General features: G+C 48.1%; 1 protein-coding gene across 3 annotated transcripts; it reads right to left on the bottom strand.

The window, feature by feature from the left end:
• Positions 1 to 9,413: 9,413 nt before the first annotated feature.
• On the bottom strand, positions 9,414 to 15,789 carry SLC22A17 (solute carrier family 22 member 17). Of its 3 annotated transcripts, none has more exons than XM_058540928.1 (10): positions 15,537 to 15,789; positions 14,844 to 15,359; positions 14,648 to 14,751; positions 12,327 to 12,481; positions 11,590 to 11,755; positions 11,260 to 11,405; positions 10,985 to 11,090; positions 10,554 to 10,825; positions 10,186 to 10,297; positions 9,414 to 10,041 (listed from the first exon to the last, which is right to left on the bottom strand). In XM_058540928.1, the coding sequence occupies exons 2-10, from the start codon at positions 15,258 to 15,260 to the stop codon at positions 9,753 to 9,755; spliced, it is 1,767 nt and encodes a 588-aa protein (XP_058396911.1). In that variant the 5' UTR covers positions 15,261 to 15,359; positions 15,537 to 15,789; the 3' UTR covers positions 9,414 to 9,752. The 3 variants fall into 3 exon arrangements, with proteins under 3 accessions (XP_058396911.1, XP_058396910.1, XP_058396912.1); XM_058540927.1 differs by having other exon boundaries at positions 10,608 to 10,825; positions 15,537 to 15,591; XM_058540929.1 differs by lacking the exons at positions 10,554 to 10,825; positions 10,985 to 11,090 and having other exon boundaries at positions 15,537 to 15,591.
• Between the last annotated feature and the right edge of the window lie 1,732 nt (positions 15,790 to 17,521).

Genomic DNA, 17,521 nt, shown 5'->3' with positions numbered 1-17,521 from the left:
CAGTGACCACTTAATATGTTCAGCTGACTTACTCTGGGTCATTCCATTATTAGGGATTAACAACTGGCTTTCATTGTTTTAGTATCCTTAAGTTTAGTAGTTTAGTTACTTGGTCATATTAATCTAATTTACCCATTTTGTATTCTAATGTGAGATTAGACTTAAAATCCTTGGGTATTCCCTCACTGCCCCTGCTGAAGTCTTCGTAGACTCTCCATTTCTTACAGGATTTCTAAATATTTAAGTCTCTCTGTACTATTGCACCATTCACTTCTGTTCCCAGGAAGTTTTGTTCATGATCACCTCTGACCTAGATGCTCTCTTCGATAATCTTTGCTTAAGGAAATGGCTCTGTTCTAGCTCCGTGAACCCTTAACCCACCTCTAACATGGCTTGGTATTCTGAATTTTCAGGTTGGTATTGACCGCCACTTTAAATTTAGCATCTGATCATTTGTTGTACTACCTCCTATTGTGTCATTTGTTAGGCATTTGGGGGCCTGTCTAACTAGCTTCAACTAGAATAGTGCCTGATTTATCAGTGTGGAGACTTCTCCAGAGGCTCATTAACAAGAAGCTGGATAAAGGTTTCAATATTAACTTTTTTTCCTAGAAGAAGGTGAAACATCCTGTGTTTTCATGGTGTTAATGCTGGGAAGGTCTCATCTATCCACCAGGGGGCACTAAATGGCTATCTAAGAAAGCCCTACAAATTGTTGGATCTTGGAGGGTGAATGTCATTTTTTGACCCTTTGTTTTTAATTTTGTATGATCAGTTCGTTCTCAATATCCTGTCCATTCTCCTCTCTGTCCTACTTTAACTGCTTGAGCGACTCCCTATCTTCATTTCAGTGGGCTCCTGGCAGATGTCTCCAAACTTCATGTTGCCACAAAGGCCCCTGTGCTGCCACCAGTAAGTACAAACTCACGTGTGGAACCAAGGCCTTTCCCAATTTGATCCTGATTAAACTTCTCTGCCACATCCTGCCCCACATCTGGTGCACTGCATTTCAGATGAGTTTTACTTTGTTTTCATGTATTGCTCATGCTGTTCCTCCAACCTGCGATGCCCATCCCGTCTACTCTGTCAGCATCATAAGATGTAAGCCAAGTATCACAGCCGAGACACCTTTCTTGATTCCCCAGTCAGAATGAATCACTTCAGCACTTGGAAAATTGCTCCTATCTGTATACCACTTAATGGTCTTATAACTAAAATAATTACATCCCTGTTTCCCCGCTAGACTGCAAGCTCCTTGAGGGCACGGATTGTGCCTTTGTCTGACCTCACAGTGCCTGCCACTTAGTAGGGGCCCAGAAGGTGTTAATTCACCTTGAGTGAGGGGAGTCCCTTTATCCTGGACCTGCTGGTTCCTATACTTAACAGGAATCCGATTTCCTACTTTACTTGATATGTTCATTTCTCTTGTATCATCCTCAGTGATTTTAGAGGAAGTGGCATGGAAAGAGTTGTTTTCCTTGGGAAAGATTGGTTACTTTTTTGTCAGTCATTCTTGATAAGCTCCCTCTTAACCGAGGGATAGGAATGAGCCCAGTCTCATTGGGATTCTGTGGGAGGTAAGTGTCTTAATGAAGAGAGATTGGGGGAGCCTGTCTACAAGATTTCTGTTCCAGTGCGAGTCTGGGAGTCAGAGATCCTTCGACTATGAGTGATACAAAATGAATGAAGACAACCCAGTGCTTTTTCAGGCAGGATTTGCCCAACCTGACATCAGCAATAGAGAAAAGCAGTTGCTGGGTTTTTTTGTTTTTAATTTTATTTATTTTTTTCCCCCAAAGCCCCAGTAGGTAGGTGTATGTCATAGTTGCACATCCTTCTAGTTGCTGTATGTGGGACTCGGCCTCAGCATGACTGGAGAAGCGGCGGGTCGGTGCTCGCCCGGGATCCAAACCCGGGCCGCCAGCAGCGGAGCGCGCACGCTTAACTGCTAAGCCACGGGGCCGGCCCCTGGGTTTTTTTCAATAATATATTTTTCAAAAATATAAAAGCTGGGGGCCAGCCTAGTGGTGTAGCAGTTAAGTGCGTGCTCCACTGCGGCAGCCTGGGGTTTGCAGGTTTGCCTCCTGGGCCTGCACCGAAGCATGGCTTGTCAGGCCATGCTGTAGCGGCATCCGGTATAAAGTAGAGGAAGATGGGCACGGATGTTAGCCCACGTCCAATCTTCCTGAGCAAAAAAAAAAAAAAAAAAATGGATTGGCATCAGATGTTAGCTCAGGGCTGATCTTCCTCACACACACACACACACACACAAATATATATATATGTGTGTATATATATATATAAGCTTTCCTTGTTTTTATATATGGTTAAAATTAGTAGCCTTTCTCAAATCATGATCTAATTTTAAAATGTCTTTCAATCCTGCTAATTTCTCATGCCTCTTTCCCCTTATTTACGGCTATGGTAACCATTCATTCAACAAACATGTTTATTGAGTAATTACTAAGTGCTGGGCACTGTTCTAGGTCATAGAATTTGTTACAGAAAAAGGAGTCACTTAGTGAGGGAACTTTAATTTTATTTGCTGAAGAAGAGTGTCAGTTTGCCATACTTCTGAGTTGCATCCCACCACAAAGCTCTATGGATTTTTTTTAGACGTGTAATTCACATGCCATAAAATTTACCTAGTAAGTGTATAATTCAGTGGTATTTAGTGTGTGTATATATATTTATTTTAGAGCATTTTTGTCACCCCAAAAAGAAGCACTATACCCATTAGCAAGCACTCCCAATTTTCCCCTTGCCCTCCTCCCTAGCATTCACTAATTTACTCTCTGTCTCTATAGATTTGCCTATTCTGGATATTTCATATAAATAGAATCATACAATATGTGGCCTTTTGTGTCTGGCTTTTTTCACTTAGCATAATGTTTTCAAGATTCATCCATGTTGTAGCATATATCAGCATTTCATTCCTTTTTATGGCTGAATAATATTTTGATGTTTAGATATACCACATTTCCTTTATCCACTCATTGATTGATGTACATTTGAGTTGTTTCTATTTTTTGACTATTAGGAATAGTGCTGCTACAAACATCTATGTACAAGTTTTTGTGTGAACATACCTTTTCATTTTTCTTGGGTATATGCCTAGGAGTGGAGTTGCTAGGTCATAAGGTAACTATGTTTAAACTTTTGAGGAACTGCCAGGCTGTTTCAGAAAGCAGCTGCATCATTTTCTATTTCCACCAGCAGTGTATGAGGGTTCCAGTTTCTCCACATCCACACCAAACTTATCGTCCATCTTTTTTGATTATAGCCACCTTAGTGGATGTGGAGTGGTATCTCGTGTTTTTGATCTGCATTTCCCTGATGACTAATGATGTACTGAGCATCTTTTCATGTGCTTACTGGCCATTTCTGTGTCCTCTTTGAAGAAATGTCTATTCAGATCCTTTGCTCATTTTTTAATTGGGTTATTTATCTTATTGTTGAGTTGTTAAGAGTTCTTTATATATTCTGAATACTAGACCCTTATCAGATATATATGATTTGCAAATATTTTCTCCCATTTTGTAAGACTTTTTTTACTTTCTTGATAGTGTCCGTTGAAGCACAAAAGTCACAAAGATTTACACCTATGTTTTATTCTAAGAGTTTTATAGTTTTAGCTCTTATATTTAGGCCTTTGATCCATTTCAAATTAATTTTTGGGTATGATGTGAGGTAGGGGTCCAACATCATTCTTCTGCATGCAGATATGCATTTGTCCCAGCACCATTTGTTAAAAAAGCTATTCTTTCCACGTTGAATGGTTTGGCACCTTTGTTGAAAATCAATTGACCATAAATGTGAAGGCTTATTTCTGGAGTCTCAGTTCTATTCCATTGATCTATATGTCTATCCTTCTGCCAGTACCACACTGTCTTCATTACTGTAGCTTTGTAATAAGTTTTGAAAGTGGGAAGTGTGAGTCCTCTGATTTTGCTCCTTTTCAAGGTTGTTTAGCTATCCTGGGTCTTTTATATTTCCAATATGAATTTTAGAATCAGCTTGTCAATTTCTGCAAGAAAGCTAGCATTTTAACAGGGATTACGTTGAATCTGTAGATCAATTTGGGGAGGATTGCTTTCTTAACAATATTAAGTCTTCCAATCCATGAACACAGTATGTCTTTTCATTTATTTAGGTCTTCTTTAATTTCTTCCAACAATGTTTTGTAATTTTCAGCGTACAAGTCTTGTACTTCTTTTATTAAATTTATTCCTAAGTATTTTGGGTTTTGCTATTTTAAATGGAATTGTTTTCAGATTGTTCATTGCTGTTATATAGAAATACAGTTGATTTTGTATATTAATCTTGTATCTTTCAAGTTCAGTTGGAAGTTTAGCAACTTTGCTGAGCTTGTTTATTTAGTTCTAATAGTTTTTTTTGTGGATTCCTTAGGATTCTGTATATACAAGATCATGTCATCTGCAAACATAGAGTTTTACATTGTCCTTTCCATTCTGGGTGTCTTTTATTCCATTTTCTTGCCTCATTTCCCTGGCTAGAACCTCCAGTACAATGTTGAATAGAAGTGGTGAGAGCAGGCATCTTTGTCTTGTTCCTGATCTTGGGGGGAAAGCTTTCAGTCTTTCACTGATAAATATGATCTCAGCTGTGGGTTTTTCATAGATGCCCTTTATTCCATGGATGTTTAAAATAAACACTTGCTGTTCTCCATGCACAGCATGTTCTGTCAAGCCTCTAAGCTTTGCACTGTTTCTTCCTCCTTTCTGTCTTTGGCAAACTCAAGACTTTTCCTTTAAGCTTCCATCCAGATATCTGAGAAGCTTTCCTTGACTGCCTCCAATAGAGTACATCCTTCCTTTCTCAGAGCTGCTACAGCACTTTTCACATTTCTCTGTATTTTCCATAGGATTGTCATTTGTCTCAGTTTTTTGAGCTCTTGCAGGCAAGGACCATACCCTTTCCCCCAGACCTGAGGCAGCACCAGACAGTAGTAGATAATCAGTAAAAATTGGTTGCATGGTGGCCAGGCTAGGTTGACTGAATGAGAGGAACAGGAGCGGCCTTCATGTTACTTCATATAACTTTTCAGGGTTAGAAATGTACCCTGTGGGCCGGCGCCGTGGCTTAGCGGTTAAGTGAGCGCGCTCCGCTACTGGCGGCCTGGGTTCAGATCCCGGACGCGCACCGACGCACCGCTTCTCTGGCCATGCTGAGGCCGCATCCCACATACAGCAACTAGAAGGATGTGCAGCTATGACATACAACTATCTACTGGGGCTTTGGGGGAAAAATAAATAAATAGAATTATTAAAAAAAAAAAAAAGAAATGTACCCTGTATATCATTTTAATTTTCCCTTCAATACTCCCTTACAGCTCTTAGTTGTGAAGCCAACTAAAATATTGCTAAAATCTGTTCATGTTTTAATCAGTACAACCTCTCCAAGGAAAGTAGTCATTTCCTTATTTGCTTGCAAACTATGTCCAAGTTCCTATGGTATCTTCTAAACTTAATATTACAGGGTAGGTAATACTTTCTTTCATGGTGTTTAGAAATATTTTCTATCTGCTATTCAGTAAGAAGACTGCAGGCTCTCAGTTCTCAAGATCTGGCTACTCTAATTATTTACCAGTCACATAACCTTGAATAAGTTACCTCTCCAAACCTCAGTCTCCTCATCTATAAAAGCCTAAAAAATGATAACTTTTTCCTGGAGTTATTGATGAGGATCCAATGAGATCACGTGGTTGGTGAATTTTAGAGTAACTGACAAGGTGCCAGTTATTTTAGCTACACACATTGACCCTTTCCACCTAGACTATGAATCGCGGGGATGAGGGACTGTATCTTCCCCTTGTGCTTCATTGATGCCTCTCGAATGCTCCCATATTTTTTTGCCTTCACCTCTTTGGTTGAAGTCAGAGAATCTTGCTCTCTTTCACTTGCCCTCCTGCTGGAGCTGCTCTAGCTTTCTGAGTGCTTTAACTTTCCTTCCCTGGATCTTTTTCTTGTGGTATGCAAAGAATGGGTTCATTGAAATGACCTTTTGACACCATTCCTCACAGTGTGTATTGGACAGTGTCATTAGCATGTAACTCCTTGGCTTTACATGGGCTCTTAAGTGCTTTCTCACTTACCATCCTGTTGGTTCTCACAGAATCTCCAGAGACAGCCATGAATATGGTCTCTTGTTTTGTCACTGGCTGTCCAAAACTAAAAAGTCAACATTGGAGTCAGTTAAAACCCCACAGACACTGTTCTACAGAATGTGTGCTGCAGGGTGTATAACTGTGAAGGAACTGTGGTGGAGGGGAAAGAGCAGCCAGAAGGCCCGGGTTTGAGTCCTGTGTCTGCCACTTAACGGCAGATCCCTCAATTTTTTTTTTCCTTTTTTCTTTATCAAGGTGACATTGGTTTATAACAGTATATAAATTTCAGGTGTGCATCATTACATTTCGACTTCTGTATAGACTACATCACGTTTACCACCCAAAGTCTAGTTGCTATCCATCACCATACATATGTGCCCCTTTACCCCTTTTGCCCTCCTTCCACCCCTGTCCCCTCTGGTAACCACCAATATATTCACCTTATGTAAATGTTTGTTTATCTTCCACAGATGAGTGAAATCATATGGTATTTGTCTTTCTCTGTCTGACTTATTTGCTTAGCATAATACCCTCAAGGTGCATCCATGTTGTCACAAATGGCAAGATTTCATCTTTTTTATGGCTGAGTAGTATTCCATGGCATATGTATACCACATCTTCTTTATCCATTCATCCATTGATGGGCACTTAGGTTTTTTTTCATATCTTGGCTATTGTGAATAATGCTATGATGAACATAGGGGTGCATGTATCTTTTCGAATTAGGGTTTTTGTGTTCTTTGGATAAATACCCAGAAGTAGAATAGCTAGATCATATGGTATTTCTATTTTTAACTTTTTGAGGAATCTCCTTACTGTTTTCCATAGTGACTGCACCAATTTACATTCCTACCAGCAGTGAATGAGGTTTCCCTTTTTTCCACATCCTCTCCAACATTTATTTCTTGTGTTTTAAATAATAACCATCTGACAGGCGTGAGGTGATATGTCATTGTAGTTATGATTTGTGTTTCCCTAATGAGTGATGTTGAACATCTTTTCATGTGCCTCTTGGCCATTTGTATGTCTTCTTTGGAAAAATGTTCATATCCTTTGCCCATTTTTTGATCAGATTGTTTGTATTTTTGTTATTGAGTTGTATGAGTTCTTTATATATTTTGGATATTAACCCCTTATGGAATATAGGACTTGCAGGTATTTTCTCTCAGTTGGGGTTGTCTTTTCATTTTGTTGGTGGTTTCTTTTGCCATGCAGAAGCTTTTCAGTTTGATGCGGTGCCATTTGTTTATTTTTTCTTTTGTTTCCCTTGCCTGGGGAGACATGATATTTATAAAGATACTGCTAAGACTGATGTCAAAGAGCATACTGCCTGTGTTTTCTTCTAAGAGTTTTATGGTTTTAGGTCTTGCATTCAAGTCTTTAATCCATTTTGAGTTAATTATTGTGTATGGTGTAAGATAATGGTCTACTTTCATTCTTTTGCATGTGGCTATCCAGTTTTCCCAACAACAGTTGTTGAAGAGACAAACTTTCCTTTCTCCGTGGTATGTTCTTGGCTTCTTTGTCGAAAATTAGCTGTCCCCTCACTTTCTTTTATTTCCATTTTCTCAGTAATTAAATACAATAAAAATAATAATACCTATTTCAGGGGGCTGTGAAGATTAAATGAGAAAGGTTCCTATGAGTTCTCCAGTAACATTATGATTATTGCTGAGAGCCCAGTAGCATGGCTTAGTTCATAGAGCTTTGGGCCTCAGACATGGATTGGCAGAGGGTAAGGAGATAGGAACAGTGGTGCTGCAGGAATCTGTGGGTAATGGGCCTCCTTTCTCTGGAAGAGGCTGGCCTCAAGACTTTGATTTTCCTAAGAATCCCTCTCTCCAGGACCACCTCACCCTAGCCTACCTCCAGGCCTCTGCTTTCCTTATGCCCTTTGAGTTGAGAGCACTGTACCTGTGTCCTAGGCCCTTGCCTGAGGGTTTCCTGCCTCTCTTAGAGAAGTCTCATCTCCTTCTGGATGCAGCCTTTTGGTGCTCCAAAGCACTGGCCTCTCTTCCTCCTCAATATTCCTCATGTTAGATGGATTTTAAGCTTTTTGAAGGATAACCTATGCCCTAAATATCCAGGATGGTACTGGTCTGTAAACTGGACACAGGAAACGTAAGCTGAAAGAATAAACAAATATTAACATATAACATCTGTTGTGTCAGGCTTTGGTGCTTCAAAGTTGAGTAAGACAAAGTTCCTGCTCTCAAGGAGCTTACCATCTAGTGGAGTAATTTAAGAGGTACTTACAATACATTATCTTGTTTAATCCTCATAGCAACCCTTGAAGGAAGCTGGAAGTTAAGAAATTTGCCCAAAGTGGTAAAGCTAAGCCAGAGCTAGACCGAGAGGCAGGCCCTGGCGCTGGGGTGCAAGTTCCAGTCTCCTACTGCCACCTCCCAGGGGTGCCTAGAGACTCACTACTCGCTTCCAAGGGTAGTGCCCAAAGACTGGAAGGAGTTGGGAAGGTGGCCACAGTGTATATCAATGAAGAGCTCCAGCTCCAGGATCTAATCATATCCCAGCTCTGTCGCTCGTTAACTGTAACCTTGGGCAAGTTACTGAGTCTCTCTGAGCATCAGTTTTCTCATCTGTAAAACAAGAATACTGTGGTGGGCATGCATGGGTTTACCTGCACAACATCCAGTCTAACTTCTGCTAACGGCACTCAGGGGTTGCTCTCCCTCTCTCCAGTTGTCAGTCATATGTGTGGGGGTGTGTGTTACTCAAGCTAGCCAGTCACTTGCTCTCTGGAAATGAATCTTCAGTGGGGTGACCCAAAGATTTAATCCCATTGGAGTTCATTCAACCAGGTAAAGCCCTGACAAAATATTACTGGTTCCTACTCCCTGAACCCGTGGCCTCTCTGGTTCCTGGACCTTTTATGACTAGTTCTGCTTCTCCGTCCATTCTGAGACCCCCACCACAACCTGCCCCACCACATCCCTCTAACAAATTGCCTTTTTGCTTAAGTTCATTGGAGTCAGTTAGTTTTTATTGTTCGCAACAATAAAACACTTTAATTGATCCAAACACCTACCTTGCAGTATTGTAAGGATTAAATGATTAAATGAAGTTTGTGAAGTGCCTAGCCAGTCCTAGCAGCATAGCGAGCAGTCAGTAAGGGGTGGTAGTTGTCTGTAAGTTCACACACGGTGGGGGATGGGGGAGCAGGGCACAGGGATGGGGAGGGAGATAGTTATTGGTTTTGGATCCACTGAGAGAAACCTTTCCCCAGGAGACAGAAGAACAACAGAAGGGAGGGAAGTCCAGGCTATGGTATGCTCATTTATTCAAAATGTCTTTATTGAAACAGAATGATAGAGCAAGAAAGAATGAGGTCTGGGAGGATGTCTTTGGGCACAAAATGGAGCCCAGACCTAGTGGTTACGGTGTGGGCTTCTCTCCCTGTCCCGACTCTTGCCAAGGACGTGAACATAAAGCAGTAGGGAGGACTTGGGGGTGGGGACAGCCCTCTGAGCTCTTCTCGATGGCTGGCGTGAGGCGCCTCTGAGCCTTCTGGGCAGCCCTGCCTTCCTTAGTCCTCCTGATCTCCTTGCCAGGGCCTTATGCCACCTTTTTGTACAGGCCAGCCTCCTGCCAGGTGCTCAGAGGCCACTCAGAGGGCAGGGTTGGGGGTGGCAAGCAGCGGGACATGGTCACAGCGGTTAGGGGGTGGCTGCCGCAGCAGGGAAGGCCGGCGGCACAGCTCTCCATCCCGGAGCACCTCGGGCAGGAGCTTGCGCTTGGTCTCCGGCAGGAGCATGATGCTGAGGATGCAGAGGAGGGCACAGGCCGCCAGCACCACATGCTGCAGGAAGGCTCCGTGGCCCATGTGGAGACGCTGGGCTGGGCCACTCAGTCCTCCAAGTGCCCCCAGTGCCATGATCAGGCCCAGGCCTCGGCCCCTGGGGGAGGTGGAGGAGGCACTCAGCCTTAAGCTGTGGGCTTCACCCCAACCCTTCTCCAGCAGCCTTCCCTCCTTCATCCCTCAGGCCCCGTCCTCAGTGGGAGGCCTGGAGGACTGGCCCTGGCAGCACCCCTGCTCTCACCGGACGGTGGTAGGGATGACTTCAGCAGCAAGGAGGGTGCTAAGGATGCCAGCAGCTTGGGAGGAGAAGAGGCCAAGGACAGAGAAGGTGGTGATGGCGGCCTCGTTCAGATCTGGAGGACCAAGAGGGAGGATGTGAATGGAGGTGGGGAGATCATGCTTGGCCTAGTCCCTGGCATCATCCCCTTGCCTCTCTGATCCTATGGTTCCAGCCGGGTGGGCTTTTGGCATTCACTAATTGATCAGGAGAACAGACAGGGTTGTGTGGCCTGGGGAGTGTTGCATGCCCAGGGTGGACTATCTGGGCAGGGACTGGTCTTGTCTTGGGAGGCCTGTGCAGGAAGCAGTGGCTGGGCCTGTCTGAGGCACCTCTGCTGGGGTTCCTTTGCTGAGCCCACACTGTGGAGAAGGGAGGATGCTCACAATCCCACAGGCCCAGCAAGACCAGGGACGCGATGCCAGTGAGGGTCATCGACAGAAGCAGGATGCCCCGGCGGCCAAATCGGTCCACGGTGACCCCCAGGAAGACGCAGGCCAGGGCTGCTGTGCCGCTGGCCAGCAGGGAGCACAGGTAGAAGTCCGATGGGCTCCCTCCTCCTCCCACAGGCTGGTAGCAGTGGCGAATGGCATGGGCAATAAAGCTGTGAGAAGGGGTGGGAAAGCAAAGGACGGTGTCTGAATCTCCATCTGCAGCCTTCCACAGCCCTGGCTGCCCTCTGCAGGGGTCCTCGGGCCTGCCCCACCCAGCCACCCCCATCCCAGCTACTGGCCTGGCCCTCAGCTCAGACACCCAGGCTCACTTGGTGAAGCCCAGGATAAGCAGATTTTTCCAGATGTTGCGGTAGTTGAGGAGGGAAGCGAAGGAAAAGGAGGATGTTGCAGGGAGAGGGCAGGTGTTCTCCAGGTCTTTGGGAGAGAGAGAGGAGCTGTCTGTTAGAAGAAAACAGTGCAGAACCCAGGGTCCTCCCACGTGAGTGGTGAGGACCCTGGGTGAAGATGGCACAGCTACAGCCATGCAGAGGGCACCGTCATGTGTGCACGTGAGGTGTCGCCTGTAGGGACCCCTGTCTCTTACCCTGCAGGGCCTCCTGGGCCTCCTCTCCCAGCATCTGCCCATGGGGCCGGTTCCGCTCAGCCAGGATTCTCAGCACGGACTGGGCCTCCTCAATCTGTCGCTTCACTATCAGCCACCGTGCAGACTCCAGAAACAGACCAGGCCAGCTGGGGATGAGGTGGCGGAGTGACCGTGAGGCCTGACCCAGGGATGGGAAACTCCCACCTCTGAGGGGCTGGGCTGGGGCAGGCCTGGATGAGGGGCAGTGGGGAAGTAGAGGGGTCTCCAGGCTAGAGCTAGGCTGGAAGGAGAGAGGGGAGTGGCCAGGCCACAGGTGGAGGTGATACTGACCCATAAAACAGGAAGAGGATGCAGGGAGCGGTGATCATTCGCTGCAGAAATCGCCAGTCCTTAGAGACAAGGGCCAGGCCCAGGAACAGGAAGTGCCCCCCCACCCCCACCAACTCCCCTGCCAGGGCCACCCGAAGCCTCTGGGTTGGGTCGCACAGCTCCAGGCCTGGAGATACAGCAGGGACAGGGAGGAGAGGCCAGGGAGGAAGGGGGCGTGGGAGGGAAGAGGAGGGAAGGAGGGAGGAGGACAGAGAGCGAGGTCAGACCCTGAGTGGAGGCTGCAGCCGTCGCCTCCCACAGACTAACCTCTGAATGGCAAAGAGTGGAGAGATTGTTCAGGGAGGGCTCGAGGTTCAGAGTCCCTGGTGGGTGTTCCACATTCCCAGTTCATAGGCCCTTTCACATCAGACCTCTTATTTGACCTTCACATCAACCCTCGTTCAAGGTCACATGGCTAGTCAGGATTTCATTTTTTAAATAAGGCTCTACTCCCTGACAGCAGTAAGTCCAGGGCAACGAAGGCCTTAAGGATCGTGGGGAGAGAGGGGTATGGAGAGGAGCAAGACCCCTGGATCCTTCAAAGTCATGAGAAGAAAGACAGCTGAGATTCTGGACAGCTGAAATTTGGGGCTGAACAAGGGACTGATGGGACCCTAGGGGGCAGTGGGAACGGCCTGGGGAGGCAGACAGGCAGGCATGAGCCCCAAGGGAAGGACCTCTGGGAGGGTGCCACTCACGCATCAGGTAGACACCAAGGTCAACGCCAGCAAGCAGAAAGCCCAGGAGGAATCGGAGGGCCATGACACCTGTGGAGGAGCCTGCGGCAGCCCCTCCCACTCCACAGGGGCCCACCAGGCCCAAGGTCAGCAACACGATCCCACGACGGCCAAACCTGGAAAGAGGAAGGGCCTCTGGTCATCCAGACTCCCTAGGGGAGGAGTTGCTGGGTGGAACCCAGCTGCCCACTTCAAAGCTGGAGATATGAAGGTGAGGTCCTGGGAGCAAGAGTTGGACTGAGGCTAGAGAGGATGGGAAAGGATGGGGAACGTGGGTAGTGATGTCTGGCTACTGGGACCTGGGGCATGGCTATGGTTCTGCAGGGGTGGGACCACTGACTCTTGGGGATGGGGCTCCTGGTCAGAGATGAGGGTATTTCTCCATGGAAGTGAAACCAGCCATTAGAGGGGATGGGATACCACTTAGGGGACTTGGAACCATTGATCCTTGGGGATAGAGCTATTGGTCAGTGGGGATGGAGCTTGTCTTGCTCAGACTGGTCAGAGGAGATGGGGTCATTGATATATGGGGTTGGAGCTATCGATCTGTGGAGGTGAGGCCATTGACCACTTGTGCATGGGGATAGTATTGGTCAGCGAAGATGAAGCTATTGATATCAGCGGACTGAATAATTGATTTTGGGGGATGAGGCCATTGTTCCATGTGGTTGGGGCACGGGTCTACTAATCCATAAGGATGATCAGTGGGGATGGAGCCACTGGCCAGAAGATGGAGCCACTGATCCATGGGACTGGAGCTATTAATCCATTAATCCATGTGGTAGGACTGTTGATCAGTGGGGATGATCACTAATCTTTGAAGATTGGACAATTGATCTTAGGAGATGGAACCACTGATTTACGGGGTGGGGATCTTAGCCTACATCGTGTATTGGTCAGTGGGGATGAATCTTGTAATCCATGGGGATAATCAGTAAGAATAGGGTCACAGATCAGGAAAGGTGAGACTATTGGTCAGTGATGATGGTCACTGACTATGAGTCAGTTGAGGACAAGGCTACTGATCCTTGGAGGCCAGGCTATTGATCTTTGGGGATAAGACCATTGATCTATGGGGATGAAAACTGGGATCACTGGTCATTGGGAAGGGGGCATTGATCCCAGAGAGTGGAAGCTACTGACCCAATAGAGTAGGGCTGTTTTTCCATGGGGATGAGCTTATTGGTTAATGAGGGTAAAGCTACTGAATTTAGGAGACTGAATTATTGGTCTTTGGGGATGAGCTATTATTCCATAGGAATGATTCTACTGGTCTGTGGAAATAAGGGCACTGATGCATGAGGATGGGCTATTGACCTGTGGGTTTAGATTCATTTGCCCACAGAGGTATGTGACTACTGGGCAGTGAGGATAGGTATTGATTTTAGGGAACTGGATTATTGAATGTAGGGCTGCCTTTGATCCATGGGAGTTGAACTATTAATCCATTTGGATGGGACTGTAGATCAGTGGAGATGAGTCTAATAATCCATGGGGATGGTCAGTGGAGATGGAGCACCTGGTCAGGCAATGCTGAGAGTCCGAGGAGATGAGAGTTTTGATCCCTGGGGAGAGCTACGGGTCCGTGAGGATGGGCTGTTGATCTTTGAGATGCGGCCACTGATTCATGGAAATGGGGCTTTTGATTTGAGAGGATCTGAGAACACTGAAGATCCATGAGGATGGGACTATTAATCTCTGGGGGAGTGCTGTTGTGGCCATTGATCCATGGAGGTTGGACTGTTGACCCATGAGGGTGGAGTCATTTGTTTGTAGAGTTAAACCATTGGTCATTGGGAGTGGGGCTGTGATATTCAGGAATGAACATGATGATCTTTAGGAATTAGGCCATGGAGATGGAGTTAAGGGTCCACGTGAATGGGGCTATGAGTGGGGGTTGAGTCTATTAATCTATGAAGATGGTGAGGGAGGTGGTTAGTAGTGATAAGGACAATAGATGAGGAACTAGGGCTTTTTTGATCTGTGGAGATAAGGTTTTTGGTCAGCGGGGATGGGCTATCGTCTTTGGAGATGAGGCCATTCATCCATAGGTATGGGAGTGGTTTTATTCCCTTGCGCAGAAGAGGTACGGAAGGAGTATTTCTTGATGGGGAGTGAAGTTGAGACAGAGGTGGGGCTGCATATCATTGAACAGAAGAAGTCCAGAGAAGACTGCAGAGTCCAGCGAATCCTCTTCAGCCTCTTGCAAACACCACTTGCCTGGGCTAGCCGCCCTAGCACCCCCTCCTCTCTACTCGCCCTGTCCCGACAGCAGCCCTCACCTGTCCGCGGGGTAGCCCAGGAACAGGTAGCCGGAGGCAAAGCCCAAGATGAAGAGGATCTGCTCCAGGATCACCTGCCAGCCCAGGTCACACACCAGATCCCACTGGGGATGCGAGAGGGATGGAGCGGGCGTGAGGCCCCGCGCTCGTAGCTCTTGGCCCTCCCCCAGATCCGTGGCCCACCAGGCCGCCTCACCTGGCCGATGGCGTTGGTGGTGAGCACCGGCAGGCCGTTATAGTCCCAGTCCTTGAGGCAATGGTTAAAGTCCGGCGGGGCGAAGCCGCTGCACGAGGGGTCCGTACTGGTGGCGACGCGACTGGCGGCGCTGGCTGCTAGGGCCGCGCTGGCGACGCTGGCGACGCTGACGCCGCTGGCGTTGGGGGGCTGTTCCCAGCCAGAGGCGTTGGGGGCAAAGCCCCCGTAGTGGCAGTGCAGTGGGGGCGCCAGCGTGAAGATGGGGTCCGAGGCCATGCCCAGCGCCACGAAGAGCACGGGCAGGCAGCAGAGCCCGAGCTGCAGCTGCTGGCCGCCGCCCAGCGCCCCCACCTGGGCGAGCAGCGCCTCAAAGCTGAGGGGGCCGGGGGGCACGGCCAGCGACAGGCTGCTGCCCATCCCGTCGCCGCCCGCGTCGCCCTCCCCCTCACGCTCGCGTTCGCGCTCCCGCTCACCCTGCAGTTGCTCCGTGGGCACCGCATCTCCGAGGGTCCCGACCTGCTGTGGGGGTGGGGGGTGGCAGGAGACGGGTGAAGCGGAGAAAACCGCAGAGCAAGGGAAGAGGGCGGGCGCGGGGAAGGCAGCCACGAGCGGGGATACGCGGGAGGAAAGGGCCAGGCGCTCGGCGGGGGTGCGGGGAGATGATGGCGTAGCCCCCAGGGCGCGGGCACTTACTCCGTTGGGGCTGGAGGTGATCTCTACAGTGCTGTCGATTTTGCTGCCGCCCCCGCCATTGGGCTCGGGGGTCCCGGTGGCCACGCGGGGAGCCAGCTTGCCGACCGCTGGGGCCTCGCCGGCCCGCACCGAAAGGATGCGCTGTCCTCTGGCCCAGTAGCGCGTCCGGTGCCGGACACAGAGGCCGGAAAGACCCCGCTCTGCGGTTCTGCAGCCGCGGGCGCCTCCTTCGTCTCTGCGATCTCTGCGCTGCTTTCCCCTCCTCTTCCTCCAGACTCTCCTCCCCTTCCCACGTCAGCAGAACCTTGGGTCCAGACTCTTCGTCAGAGAGAAGGGGGGCCAGGGCCCAGGGGAGGGAGGGGATAGGGCTCTGTCTCTGTTCCCTGAGTCTGCGGGCCATTGCAGTAAAAAGGGGAAAAAGGCTGAAGGATAGTAGCTGGCCCAGGCAGATGCCAGAGATTCCTCCTTTGCTTCCAATTCTTCCTCATCATTCATTCATCCATCCACCCATCCACCATCCATTCATTCACTCACCAGTAAAATTTATTAGGCTGTTCTATGTGCCTGGCCTTGTGCTAGGCTTTGGGGATAACAGGATGGACAAGACTCATCTTGGAGTAGCTTACTGGAGAGATGGCATGTGTACTAGCAATTACAGTACAGGGAATGCATATAATTATTTATTTATTTATTTATTTATTTCCCCCAAAACCCCAGTAGATAGTTGTATGTCATAGTTGCACATCCTTCTAGTTGCTGTATGTGGGACGCCGCCCCAGCATGGCCAGACAAGCGGTGCGTCGGTGCGCGCCTGGGATCCAAACCCGGGCCGCCAGCAGTGGAGCGCTCGCACCCAATCTCTAAGCCATGGGGCCAGCCTGGACAGGGAATGCATATGGAAGACCGGTTTGGGCACTGTACTCAGCCCTGGCCTCAGTCCTCTACCAGCCCACTTCTCCGGGTTCCACCACCCCATCCCGGTCAAGTCTCCATCATTTGCCAGCAGCATTTGGCACTGTTGACCACCCCTTCCTCTAGACACTTTCTTGGATGCTTGGCCCCACACTCCCCTGGTTTTCTTTCTCTTGCTCCTCCTCTCTCCATTGCAGGCTCATCCTCCTCTTTCTCACCATCATCCAGTGTCTGCGATCCTCAGAGGCTTGGTCCTAGGCCCTCCTCTCATCTCACACTGTTCTCTCCACCTCAGATCTCACCAATGCTCATGGCTTCAATCACCCTCAATATAAACAATACAAAGCAACACAACCCTAATCCCCAGATTGACATCTCCAGCTCCCATCTCTCTTCGGAGCCCCAGACCCAAGACGCTGTCTGTTATTTGACCTCTTACCTTGGATGACTCACAGGGACTCAAACTCATGCTCTTCCCCCTGTAACCTGCTTGTCTTCTAGTGCTTCTTTCCTCAGTGAATGGCCCCTCTCATCATCCAAAGGGGGCCAGATGCTCAGGTGACAGCCCTTAGAGCGCCCTCTTCCTTACCCCCACGTTAAATCCTTACAAAATGCTGTCCATTTTACTTCCTAGAGTTCTCAGATATTCTGCTTCTCTCCATCTCTACCACCATTAGTCAAGCTACCTGTTACACAGACTGCTTTAGCCTCTGAATTTCTAACTGGTGTTCTGCCTCTGCTTTGTTTCCACCCCCATCCCCCATCTGTTATTTAGAGTGCAGATGGAGTGATCTTTTCAAAATGCAGATCTGTTCATGTCCCTTTCCTGCTTAACAGCCTCCAATGGCTTCTCCTCATCATCAAGGTAAATACTAACATTCTACGCACCTCATATGTGGTCCTATGCTCTTTGCAGCTCCATTGCACTTCTCTCCCCACTCTCTGCACTCCAGTCACACTGGCCTTTCAGTTTTTCCAATGTCACAGGGCCCTTGCACAAGCTGGTCTTTATGCTTAGAAGGCTTCTCCTCCGGGTTAGTCATCCTTCAGCTGTCAGCTCAAGCAGATTTGCC

Source organism: Diceros bicornis, chromosome 5 (assembly GCF_020826845.1).
Source record: "Diceros bicornis minor isolate mBicDic1 chromosome 5, mDicBic1.mat.cur, whole genome shotgun sequence".
NCBI classification, from domain to species: Eukaryota; Metazoa; Chordata; class Mammalia; order Perissodactyla; family Rhinocerotidae; genus Diceros; species Diceros bicornis.
This window is presented reverse-complemented; position numbering and strand designations above follow the sequence as displayed.